This window comes from Battus philenor, unplaced genomic scaffold (assembly GCF_028537555.1).
Source record: "Battus philenor isolate CCGP_79_NKW_IND1 unplaced genomic scaffold, ilBatPhil1.0.hap1 SCAF_21, whole genome shotgun sequence".
In the NCBI taxonomy this organism is placed as follows: Eukaryota; Metazoa; Arthropoda; class Insecta; order Lepidoptera; family Papilionidae; genus Battus; species Battus philenor.
In genome coordinates, this window is record NW_027181684.1 from 2,297,129 (window position 1) to 2,311,160 (window position 14,032).

Here is a 14,032-nt window from a genome sequence, read left to right on the forward strand (position 1 = left end):
CATGTATTAAAAAGCTGTTATTTAATATAAGAAACAGACAATCCAACTTTATTTATTTATATAGATGTTAGTTGCGCAGTCGTCACGCGTATTAAAAACACTATATGTATTCTTAGATTGGTTTTGTTTCAAATGACTTTGCGCTTCCTTTTAAAAATTAGTACATCACTGCGAAAAATGAATAGGACAGGCGAAGTACCTGAAACATTAAAAACATACAAAAAGTTTTTATAATATTATATTAACATTATGTCATAAACAAGAATGTTTGTTTGTCTTGAGATGTTTTAGACCTTCATTTTCTTAGTTTTAAATCTAAAACCAAAAGTATATTATTAAATAAATGTTATTATAGTAATATATTATTTATAAAAAATAGCTAAATGTCATTATAAAGATAAACTGTTGAGTATCAGGCATGCTCTTCTCAACAGATCTGCGTTCGGTGTCGATGGTAGCTTACTACTTATTATGTTAAAATAACCGACAGTTCAAAGGCACATGTAAATGTTTGTCTGAATAAAAATATTTTGAATATTTTTTACTCTTTAAAAGCTACATTTTCTCCACTTCAATCTTGCACAAGATTTTTTTTTCAACTTTTAATCATGTGTATTTATATGTATCACATGTTTATAGCGATAACATAACATATATATTAATTGTTACGGAGATATATAAATTTAATGTGTTATTATTCCATATATTGAAGAATTAGTAGATATACATATGTTAATTTGATTTCTGCATGGGAATATATATAAATTTAACAATGTAGCTAGTTATATATCTTTCTCTATTCTGGATAGAATTAATAACTGTTTCGCGGGTGTTTTGTATTACACTACACTTTTTTGTAATTTATTAAGTTTTTTAAACTAGTAAAAGTTAAAAATCATTACATTTCTATAATATAATTACATTGTGAAGGATTTATAAATGATAATAAAGCTCCGAGTAAAGCATTGAGCCTTTTTAAAAAGTGACCACAAAAAAATCTCGTGTACGCTTGTGGTGGGATCTATCTAACATCTGAGTGCGTTTTATGTAGAGGAACTCAATTCGCATTTAAATTCTATCAAATTGGACTCTTGTCATGATGCACTTTTCTATTATTAATAATCTTTATTCCACAGAAAATAGCATCAGTGCCTTTGTTTTATGTTTCATATTTCCCAATTTCTTTTACTGTATATAGTGTTTACTAAGTCTTTTGATCTATTTTTGCGACACCATTTATAACTTAATGGAATCAGGCGTTATTTTGCGGAAGTCCATCCTAAGTAAGAAAAGGACCAATATTTAGCCACTTCCGCACATGCAGTGGTAGTCGTGCAACAAAGTGCACCGCATGCCAGCTCGCTGATAAATGTGCATGCGGCAAACAATGCGAATTACACAACTGCCACCGTTAAATCACTCAACACGTGTTTTACCCCTCCTCGGGGCATCTTCAGGAGTTATGTTACACCGATTAGTGCCAAATACAGAGTTCGCTCTAAACTTAAAGCGCATGCGCATTTATCAGCGGACTGGTGGATGGTGCACTTTGTTGCACGACTACCACTGCATGTGCGGAAGTGGCTAAATATTGGTTCTTTTCTTACCATTTATAATGTCCAGTTATTAAAATTATGTTTCGTCTGACCACTTAGTCATGTCTACTCCATATTGTCGTACTTAGGATGTACGCCAGTATTTGTGCGATGGTTGACGTATTTAACACTTGCTAGCCCATTTTCAGTCTTGTTCGCGTCATATACACATGAGCTCATGTAAAATGATATTGCTACCACTGCATGAAGGACATTGTTATACAGCCCGAGGGTATCTGTTATTCGAAGGACAGCGATGACCGCCTCGCTCTTTATCTATCGAGTTTCTTGGATGGAGAGCATCCTCGAACTTGTCTCTGTACCGTAGCATTGGCTAATGAGAACTTGTTGAAAGGCTTGGGTTAGATACAGAGTTTTTCACTGTTTCAGGATACTCTCATAAAAGCAAGGACACGTATTCAAGAAGTCCACAGCTTCCTTGGACGAACACATGCCCTTGTCATGGTGTACTCAATGTTCAATGATTCTATGTAGATAACAATACGAATAAATATGAATTTAATGATGTCTACTTAAAAAGGAAGGTCTGTTATAACTTTGATACAGAACATTTAATACTTACCGATATAAAACTATCGTAAGACAAAGATAAAACTCCAAAAGCAGTCATGCGTATCGGTGCCTGACTGCGTTGCAGCGTTATGACCACTAAGTTACGCAGAGAGCCATTGGGCTTGGCGTACTCCCAACCGGAATGAAAAACGGAATCGGAAATCAAAGAAGCCTGTGAAAAGGACGTATTTTGAGTGAAGCCTACCTTATCACTACAACTCTTACGTTGTTACTCCACTTAGTCTTTGGAAGAGACGTACTCACTTCTCCCGTCATATACTATATAAAAAATATTGACCAAATTGGTTGAACCGTTCTAGAGTTTTGTCTATAGCAATACATTGAATAGAACAATGTTGCTGTCATATGTATTAACGTAAGAAAATGACGAAGATACTTGTAAGTGTGGCGACATTAAATGGTCGTATCATTAGTAACGCAAAGATCGCACCTACATTACACGAGCGTTTATTGGCGGCGCCGGCGCATCGTTCAACTTCGGCTATCTCCGGTCGCCGCTTGCCATTGGTTATACTCGCTATACTCGGGCGCTAGACGCATGTGTTTTGCTGCCAAGATTTTTGCTCATTTGCAATAATAATGTTTGTTAATGTTTTTCTCTTTGACTAAAATTAGTTTCTATAGTTTCCTATCTGTAATTCGCTAAATTCTAAATTGGAACCTTTAAGAGCAAATTTTATTATATATTCTTTCTTACCTAATTATCGAGCTTATTAGTTAGTGAACAACCGGCAATAACTATAGAAGTACTAAGTCTATATAAATCCCACATAACTCCTTGCGAATGAAAGGTGACAATTTCATATTTTGCCATATCACTTAGATCTTACTCATAGATCTAATAACACGAAAGGACACTGGAAACATCTAGAATCCAGTGTTCAATGTAGACTTCAACAATGCAATCTGCCCAACTGTGGGTTGACGTGCTTCGCTGCGCTTGTCGGCTGAGTATCTTCTTTTTATAACCTTAAAGCTGCAGCCGTCACCACTACCACATGCCACACATCTAGCAATATGGTGAGTAATGTCGGTGCCTTTTAGTTGGGTCTATGAAACCTATCTCCTCGTTCCTGATCCCAGGTCTCAGATCTCGAATATAAGCCTCTTTATGAGGATTGTAAGCTTGCCAATGTGACCAGTAGTGAAAGCCCAGAGAGTAGAATGAAAGGTCACAGAGCGAAAGAGAATGAAAGGAGAAATGTGTGAGAAAACTGAATGAAAGATCTTAAGAAGTATACATGAAGAGAAAGAAAATAAAAAAGATGTGAATAATTAAATAAATTTACCCGTAAAGTCCCTGTCCCACAAAAGATAGGGGGTACGAGAGGCCCCCAAATAGCGGGGGCCATAAACAAAAAAAAAAGTAGTGAAAGCCCCGTGTCAATGAAGTTCATCACTGATAATACACTGTTATATAATAGTTGTAACATAATTAAATATATATTTTAATACCTCATACGTGACATCTCCCCCTGCAATCATATACGCTCCATTCAATAAAATAACGCAGGTTATGAAGGTTAGATTTTTTATCGTAGCAAGAATGTTACGTTCATTCATCTGCAGAAAAAATAATACGTTACTAAGTACATTAATCTTTACTTAAGTAGAATTTTCCAGAATCAGTTAAATCATTAAAGATATTATTAGGGTGGCAGGAAAGTAATATCGCTTTTTTAATTTAAATTCACTCGAATACATTATTAGCAAGTTTTTATTTCTAATCAACAATATATTCACTTTAGTTATGAACAATCTTTTAGCATCTAATATACAAATTTTCGATACCAGAGCGGTAAAAATAAATAGTTTTCTCTGTAAAATATATCGACAGAAATGACATTACTTTTCGGTGCCTGCAAATATAATTTATGTGGACTTTTAATGTCCTATGTCTTGTTACTGGATACATTTTTACTTCTGGCACTATTACAACTTATCATTGAAAGTATTAAGTTATTAGATCTTTAAGAATTATCATTTTCTATATTTATTTAATAAACAAGCGGTTTTCAATATACTAACGCGCTTGTTAGTGTCGGTAGTGATCTAACTAAGATACGTAGGTAATAAATAAACGTACTGAACGCGTTGACGTACTGGTGATAATGGATAAAAAATGTACTAGTTAAAACTTACCGTTAGCTTCAATAGACATGTGACCAACATCGATATACTTTCGCAAACCTGCACACTGTATAGTCCGCCAAGAGATTTCTGAATTTTTCGTGAACATCTAAAAATAAGGAGTTTGAAGTATCTCTCTGTTGAATTTATTTAATAACACAAAAAGTTACACACAAAATATACAGAACATACACGATCTTAATAATGTCGTTACTATTGGAAATGTAAAGGCCTATATCTAATATATAAAATTCTCGTGTCACGGTGTTCGAACTTGAACTCCTCTGAAACGGCTTGACCGATTTTTACCAAATTTTATATGCGTATTTAGTAGGTCTGAGAATCGGCTACTATCTATTTTTCATACCCCTAAGTGATATGTTGTTCACCCTTAAAATTTTTTTTTTATTTTTTGACGAAATTTTTTGTTTTTATTTTATTATGATACAACATACAAAAATACATACAACCCTAAATTTTCACCCCTCTACGATCAACCCTTATTTTTAAATTGAAAATTAAAAATATTTTTTTTTGCTAAACAACGTTTGCGGGATCAGCTAGTGAACAAATATAAATCTCTATGATATAATTTTAACGTAATTCGATAAATTAAAAATATTTTTTGAAATTCATATGACTTTTTACGAGTGCTATTTAAATTTTAAAAAAAACCTCCTTATTCACCTGAGCGCATGTTGATGAAGCTTTACTCCCAAAACGAAATTCTTTCTAAACATCTCGTCTAGCACTTCACCAGTTTTAAATTTATATTCTTTTATTAAAATGCACCTGAATTTTTCAAAATGTAGTCGAACTCTTTTGAATTTGTAACTCAAAAAAACAAGTGAGCTTATTGATAGGAAATCAATAGCACACATGATGCTGACCATGAACCACCAATGTAATTGTATGAAGAACCTAAATACGTTTACCAATAGTCCGGAATCATCACGAGTTGGTACAAACGTTACTTCTGTCCGGATTGGGACACCTGGAACAAAGAGCATAGTTTATCGACCCGCGTATACATTATTATTGCAGATTTTTTTTATTATTCTTACTAAACTGTACATTAATTTCTAAATATTTCCTTTTAAAATTATATAATGATGAATTGATTACTCTCTCGTTATGTATGGGCCCACAAATATTTGAATTTTTAACAAGTTTCGATTCTATATATATATATATATATATATATATATATTTTATAGAGGTTTAAAAATACTTTTACGTATCATAGGGCCTGATGTTGGTGCCCCGTATGTCGGACTCGATCTAGATCAATACCGACTAAAAACAATCCTCTCTCGTCGGTATCCCTGGTCCCCACGGCATGGCCGTTATGCATTACTTCGCGGGGGGGATTTAGCCGCAGCTTTCTCTGATAGAGTGGCTGTTCAGGCCAACTTCCTCCGCTCCTGCTCTATTTTTCGCAACTCCTTCAGCACCGTCGTACAGTACGCGCTCGTAAGTTCCCAGGCCGAAGGCGAGGATAGCATTGTAGCTACCAGAGTTTCAGGATAGATTCTGCATCCTACACCTTCTTCCCAAGACCTCCTGGCTTCGTTAAATCGGGGGCAGACGAAAAAGACATGCTCTGCATCTTCAATCATTCCGACACAATTAGGACAGTCAGGGGAATCTTCGTATTTGAACCTATGGAGATACGCTCGGTAACAGCCGTGACCGGATATCATCTGAGTCAGGTAGTAGTTCAACTCTCCATGATCTCGGTTCACCCATGGCTCTAGGTTTGGTATTAGCTTTCGCGTCCATTTTCCTTTCGTCGACTTATCCCAGGACGATTGCCACTGTTGCAAGCTTTTCAGTCTTCCCCGAATTCTAAGTTCAGCTGAAGTTGGGTCTGATTTGCTTTTTTTGCTACGGTACAGATCAGTTCTTTCGTCTGCAAGAAGCGCAACAGGAACCATACCTGCTATCACGCATGCTGCATCCTCCGATACTGTACGAAAGGCGCTAGCTACCCGTAGAGTGCTGACTCTATAAACAGAGGCGATTTTCCGTCGTGACTCCTGTTTGCTCAGTGCGTCGGACCATATGGGTACTCCGTACATAAGCACTGACGTAGTCACCGACGCTAATAACTTCCTTCTGTTTTGCTTGGGACCTCCGACATTAGGCATGAGTCGGCAGAGTTTAGCTGTCACCAGAGACGCTTTCGCTGCTGCTCTCTCAGCCTGATCTTTAAAGTTTAGCCTATGGTCGATCATTACTCCTAGGTACCGTATAGCTGGTTGAGTTGCGATTTCACAGCTGCCGACATTGAGTGTGATGGTCTCCGCAACTCTCCTGCCAGTAATGAGCACTGCTTCCGTCTTCTGCTCAGCCAGTTCTAGTCCGACTGACCTCATCCACAGGGTGATTATTTGGAAGGATCTTTCAAATGCCCACTTCACTTCCTCCACGTGTTTCGCTACTATAACGACTGCTAGATCATCAGCGAATGCGACGAGTTTGGTTTCGCTGGGTAGATGTTTCTTTAGGAGTCCATCGTACATAGCGTTCCACAAAAGTGGCCCTAGTACTGACCCCTGTGGGACGCCTCCAGTGACTTTGTACTCCTCCGTCCCGATTTCCGTAGTGTATATGAGGACCTTATCAGAGAAGTAACTAGCGACTATTTTACGTAGGTATAGAGGTACATTCAGTGAGCTAAGTGCCCCCATGATAACCTCCCATTTTGCTGAGTTAAAGGCGTTTTTAATGTCCAAGGTGGCAACCAGGCAGTATTTTATCGAGCCTCTCTTCCATCTTTTCCCAGACACTGCTAGTTTTGCTATATTGACTACTTGCTCTATAGCGTCTAGCGTAGACCGGCCTTTTCTGAACCCATACTGTGAGTTAGCTAGGTGGGGTTCAACTGCTGCTTCGATCCTGCTGTGGATAATACGTTCTAGTATTTTCCCCGCAGTATCCAGCATACAGAGGGGCCGGTATGACGATGGCTCGTTTGGTGGCTTCTTACCTTTAGGGAGAAGTACCAGTCTCTGTCGTTTCCACGCGGTAGGAAAGGTCCCTTCCAGTAAGCAGCTATTGTAGGCCTCCAAAAAGACTCCTGGTGTTGCTACAATAGCTTGCTTAAGAGCTACGTTGGGGATCCCATCCGGTCCCGGAGCTTTGTTGTTTCCAACCCTACCGCATGCTACCATTAGCTCCTTCTCGGTAATAGGGGGGATTTCATTCGGATCCACAATCCCTAGTTGAAAGGAGGATTTTGGTTGCGTGGGGAACAGAGCTCTTACAATTCTTCCTAGTAGAATAGGACAAGTGGGCGTTGTATTCTCATGTCTCAGTTGTTTAACTACAACCTGGTACGGCTTGCCCCATGGATTTTTTTCAACCTCTTCCAACAATATTTTCCACGCGTTTCTCTTGCTCTCTTTAATGGATTTATTTAATTTTAATCGCGCTTCCTTATATTTGTCGTAGAGCTGCTCGAATTGTGGTGTTTTCCGAGCCCGTTGGGAGGTTCTACGCGCCTTAACACATATTTTCCTAAGCTCAGCAATGTTATCATTCCACCAGTACACCGGTGGGGTTCGGTTGTTGTTGCGTCGCCTTGGCATTGTTGCATCGCAGGCCTCAGTCAGCCTTCTTATGATTTCAACCGCCTTTTCACTGGCACTTTTGGAAAGCAGTGGTCGATCCTCGAGTGCTATCTTGAACAGGCCGGGATCATACATGCTAGTCCTCCAACCCACTAAACCAGTTCTTGTGTGTGGTACTCTATTTGTATTTGGCTTACATGATACCTCCCAGTATATGGCACAGTGGTCGCTAGCGGTGTAAGTATCCGAGATCTCCCAACTGCTATTTCCTCTTGCCAGTATACTGCTGACGAAAGTGAGATCCACAATTGAGCTCGCCTCGCCTCTTGTGAACGTGGGTTTATCGCCTGTATTAAGTAAGGCGACGTCCAACAGTGACATCGCTTCCAGAAGTTGGCAACCTCTAGTATTAGTAGCTTTACTACCCCAGTCCACTGCCCAAGCGTTAAAATCTCCAGCTATAGCTACCGGGGAGTACATTCGGGCATCCTCCACTAATTTGGCCAGGAACCGGACGAACTCATCGTGTGATAGGCTAGGTGGTGCATAGCAACTGTAGAAATGTATTCCATTAAATTTGGCTCTTACAAATCCAGAACAATTATTTTGATTACCCTGGAGAGGTTTAGTGCCACATGCCCAGATGACAGCTTTTCCTTCCTTATCGGTGATCCAGTTTAGGCCACTGATGTGCTTATAGGGTTCCGAAATTAGTACTATGTCTAATTTTAGCTCCCGTACAGTCTGCATGAGTAGGTCTTGGGCAACCTCACAATGATTAAGATTAATTTGTAGTACCTTGATCATTTTTGAGGCTGTCTTAACATCTGAAGTGCTTTTTTAAATACAGGGCAATGACCACATCCTGCAATGTGAGCACAGTCTTCGGAATTCCCATTATCAACACAGAGGATACATCGGGCTTCCTTACCGCACTCTTTGGCTTTGTGGCCTATTTCTCCACATTTGATGCAGCTCTTCGATCTGTCATGTTTGTTGCTGCATTTGTTTGCAACGTGACCATAGTGCCAGCACCTGAAGCATTTTATAGGCCTTTGAGTAGCTCTTATTCTACAATTGACCCAACCTATCTTGATGTTTTGCCGCTCTGTTAAGGTTCTGGCCAATTCTGCTGCTACTCTAATAGAAGCCGTAAGTGTTCCTCCGTATGCTTTGCGAAGGGACTTGACGCAGTGTTCAGAAATATGGCTTCCTCCGCCAGTTATTTTCTGTAGGGCTTCTACGATTTCAGGCACCGTCGTGGTTTCGTCTAGGTCCTTAATCTCTAATTCCTGTTCAGGTACTTTGCATACTACCGTAGCATCTTTTCCAAGAACTGTGGAAATGGTGTTTCTTATCTCCTGCGTTTTATCTTTTTGATTTTTCGCTAGGATAAGAAGCATATCGCCCGTAGCCGTCCTTCTGATTTTATCAACACATTTGCCTATATGATCCGCGGAAGCATCTTTTTTGACCCGCTTAAGGATCTCGGCGTACTGATCCTTCTGGCTTGGGCGAATGATAAGAGCACTCGGACGCGTTACTACTTTTTTCTTGGGTTGCTTCTTCTTTTTTACCTCTTTCCACTCCGAGTGATCGTGTGGAAGTGGCGGCTTTGGCTTCAGCTCTGGCCTTACCGTAACTGCTAAGTCCGTTGTATTAGCTTTTCGCTGTTTCGGTGCCTGGCTGATCTCCAAGGGTGAAGAGCGTTCCGTCCTTTTGACTTTTCGCGTTTTTCGGCTCTTCGGTGTTGCCGATTTGCTTTCTTCTTCGGTTTCTTTTACAGTCGTGTCCGAACCGAACAATCTGTAAAGAGACGGTGACGTTTGTACTTCTCCTACAGATGTGGTGGCGTTTGATTTTCCGACGCTTCCAATTTCCCTGGTGATCTTTGCAAACGATGTACCTAGCGCGGCCACATGTTTGCGGATCTCTCCATGAACGTTTAGTTTGCCCTTTATGTACTCCGCCAGGGCAGTGATTGTATTTTCGTGGAGCTGTAATGCCTTCTTCAGCTCCATATTACTTTCAATTTCGTTTGTTTTTTTGATTAATTTATCCATGCTGTTCCCACGAGAACCTAGGGAAATATACAGTCCGCTTCGGCAGAGCCCCGGTTACCGAAGTAAGGCCACTTAAGTACGCCTGAGGTGGGACCTGGTACCCTCAGGGGAGCGCTTGCGACGACCATTCCCTGTCGCCTTCCAGTCCTGGGCACGCTAGACCACTGACATCGGGTTGTGTTTTGTCCGCGAGGGCTATTTTATTTCACCCCTACCCTGTTTCGCAAATTGCGACTCTCGGGCTTTCCCCTATCCGCAACCTTGGGGACGCGCCACGTAGCAGTACACCTCAGCCCGTGGTATATATATATATATATGTGTGTGTGTGTGTGTGTATGTGTGCGCGTGCGTGCGTGCGTGTGTGTGCGCGCGCGCGTGTTTGTGTGTGTTCGTGTACGCGTGTGTGCGTGTGTGCGTGCGCGCGTGTGTGTGTGTGCGTGCGTGTGTGCGTGCGTGTGTGTGCGTGTGTGTGTGTGTGGAAACGGAGGTAGGAAAGAAGAATCAGGGCTGGGAACATCGCCCCTTGAGTGAACGATAATAATAGTCGCCCTCCGTTCCAGTGCGGTTATAAAAGAGATAATAATTAAAAATAATAAAACAAGGAAGAAAAGGTCACGTAAGACTGTTTTATAATATAAACAGTATATCAAAGAATTAAAAAGTTATGGTAGATAATGAATAATGTACAAGTAAATAAATAGAGCAAATAAGAAAAAAGGAGGAAAATACCGAAATATATAATAAAAAAACTGTACTGTCAAATAAAGAAGTAACCTACTGTAATATTTTAGGAGTAGAAGAGAAAGAAGGAAGATGGTTTATATAAGAAGAAAAGACAGCTAAATGTAAAGAGAAATAAAAAATGAGAATTAGAATGTTAAAAGATTATTTAACAAACTAAAAAGATTCTGCCCCTTTCAAGATAAGAGTAAACAAGTAGTCTATAATAACGGGTAACTCAAACAAATAAATTTTTTGATACCCATATTGTGATGGTTGTGGAAAAATATGTACCTAGTCCGCCATATTGGAACGGCGTTCCATCTTGAATTTTAAATTTTGACATAATCATCGTGTTTTACTAGTGTAGCCCTTTCATTTCATACCCATATTGAAGGGGTTAAGGAAAAATACGTAATCCGCCATTTTGTATCGGCGGCCATCTTAGATTTATAATGGTATTGATTTTATTATATTGTATTGTCATCTAAATTAAATGTGTGTACCAAATTTCAGATCAATCTGACAACGAGAAAGTGCTTAAATTTCAATTTCTAATTTTGATCTAAATAAATTCCATACGGGTCGAACTAAATAAAACCGTTTAAAAAAGATAAAGTATATAGAACAAACCTTCTTCTATATGATTCTTTATTCCTTCGACGGTAGCGCTTGTCAAAATTATATAAATGTTAACGAACAAACAAGTGCAGTATATCTTGGCGCGTCTCACCGAATTTCTATCAAGCTTCTGATCAAAGACTTCTTCCTTGTTTTCCTCTAGCAATATCTGTAGTACCTCTTTTACTTTTTCTCTTTTTATGTAGAGAACGAAAATTTTTCCAGCGATCGCCGGGTGTGCGAAGCTGAATAAAATCAAATCACCTCTCTCTTTTTCATTTAAATCGTTTCTAATATGCGCTAGCATCTCGTTTGCGATCATTAAAAAGATGTAAGCATTTGCGAGGAACATCCAGAGCAAATAAAAACTTTTCAAACGATTTCTTCTTGAGAATTTCTCATACCAAAAATCACCTAAGCCAAACCAGTGCAATGCATAACAGATTTTCTTTAGATAGTACTTCTGCACGTGGTTCTCTTTCAAATTTTCATTGTTCGTCATTCTGACATAAAATGTGAAGCAGTAATGAAAGTAAAATGATATTTTTTTTTAATTTAGACATAGAAAGTAAAGAAAAACTTTAATTGACTGAATTGTAAACTTTTCAAATTTAATTTTTCCGATGAAGGTATGTAATAATTTTAATCGTTTTATATCAATTTACGAGTTTAATATTAAAGCCTTCACTTTGATATCGATTTCGTATCGTTTTTCCTAATCGTCAATGTGTTAGCAATTGTTGTATTCAAATACAGAAAAACTAATTCATTTACATCAATAGACACATATAGTAAGAAAAGGTCCAATATTTAGCCCCCATAAGTATTTATCAGCGGGCTGGCGGGCGGTGCACTTTCTCTTGCAAATATTGATCCTTTTCTTACTTAGGTTGGACTTTCGCAAGGTAACGCCTGACTCCATTAAATAGACACATATAGAAAAACACTCAAAAGTAAATTTTTTACTTATTCTGTTTTATGTTTTTTATTGGTTTTTTACATTTATTTTCAAATGCTTCTTGACCCAATCCATTATTTTTGGGGCCTGTTTGTTCAACCTCTTTAACATGTGGACAGGGTCTGTATAATGTTTGTCTACTCTTTAGTGATATCTCTGATATAAATTATTTATATCGTAACCATTGTTTAATTGGTACTAAAATTGTAACTGGTCTTATTTGAGATCTACAAGAGAGGCGTGTGTCCAACTGTGGACTTTCTATGGCTAAAATGATGATAACTTGTTCCTCTCTTAATATGTATTTGAAAACGTAAATCTTTGCGTTCTTGAAATCATTTGATTGTACATTTGAATCTTCTTGTTGTTTCTTAGCCCTATAAGAAAGACGCTAAATGTGAGAGGTGTCCAATCATGGACGTCCAGCGGCTGATATATAGATGACAATGAAACCCAATAAAATGAATGAATATTTCTGCCCACTCAAAAAAAAAAAGACTTTTAATATAAGATTTCGAAACATAAAATTCTGACCATTACTATAATATTTACACATTACTAATAAAGAGCAAAAAAAAAAAATTCAATAATATTTGAAATTAAAATGATTTTTATACAATTTGCATACGTACGTATATAGCTAAAACAAAAGTTATAATTAAAATAAGTGACTTTTACTCGTATAACGAAATGAAAAGAACCTGACAATCAATTAGACAACTCAACTTTTTAATAACAACTTCGTTTAAATTTTTTCAATTGTTTTTTTAGGATTGGTTGGCTGTAATTTAATTTCCATAACTCACGTACAAGGTGATAGGAAAAATGTATAAAAACTTCAAACATTTATCCCTTTAAAGATTTCACATTTATAACTAATCATACTGTATGTGAAGAAATTCAACTTACAAATGGTACGTAGAACGCATATAAATGCACAGGGAATTTTTTACACGACATTGCTTGAAGGACCTTTTTACTACTTTTATATTCAGAAGTATGTTAATTTCTATATTGATAAAGATAATAAATATAATTAATTTATTCAACATTGGAATTATCTATCTTATTTTTGACAATACTCTGCTTCGCAAGGTGTTATACCTGTGAAAAAAAAAAGAAAATCTATTATACAACATTAAACCTTTTAAAATGAAAAGGATTTTGAAATGCTAAAAAATTCAGTAAACTAAATACAAATATCAATATCTTTTCATCCCAAACAGAAATTGAATAAAATGGTGAGATTGCCTGTTTTAAGTCTATCTAAGGTTTCCTAATAATCTTCATAATTTAAGGCTTATTTTACCAGATTCGCTGTGCTTATGGTAGATGCCTATACGTAATTAAAATTATGCAAAGTATCAAAAATACACGGCTTCACGAGTTCCAAATGCGCTCGGAGATGATCCTACCGTTCGAACCGGGGTTTAATCGTGGGATCACTTTAGCAAATACTATAATCCAACTGCTTGAAAAATGTATTCTTAAGTTATATAATAGTTTAAAAAAAACTATTAAGTTAAAGAGAGTTGAAAATTTTGATTAATAATAATTTGATTATTCAGGTACATTACACAGGATATACTGTACCCAGTTGCCCACGTTTCAGGACTTAAACGCTCACACAACAAGACATAGGTCTCCCCAAAGATATCTATGGCGGTACATTTCGTATTCTTTACTCTTGGCAGGGGGTTTGGCAATCGTATTGTTGTATTATGGAAGACGCTGCTGCCCTTCCTCTAAAAACTGGTTTCGTAAGCAGTGACAAAG

The 14,032-nt window shown here is 37.7% G+C and overlaps 1 protein-coding gene across 1 annotated transcript; it reads right to left on the bottom strand.

Annotated features, from left to right (window-relative positions):
• Positions 1–157: 157 nt before the first annotated feature.
• Positions 158–11,800, bottom strand: LOC137923317 (uncharacterized). Its single transcript, XM_068766536.1, has 6 exons — positions 11,311–11,800; positions 5,007–5,313; positions 4,332–4,428; positions 3,645–3,752; positions 2,179–2,340; positions 158–199 (listed from the first exon to the last, which is right to left on the bottom strand). The coding sequence occupies exons 1-6, from the start codon at positions 11,798–11,800 to the stop codon at positions 158–160; spliced, it is 1,206 nt and encodes a 401-aa protein (XP_068622637.1).
• Between the last annotated feature and the right edge of the window lie 2,232 nt (positions 11,801–14,032).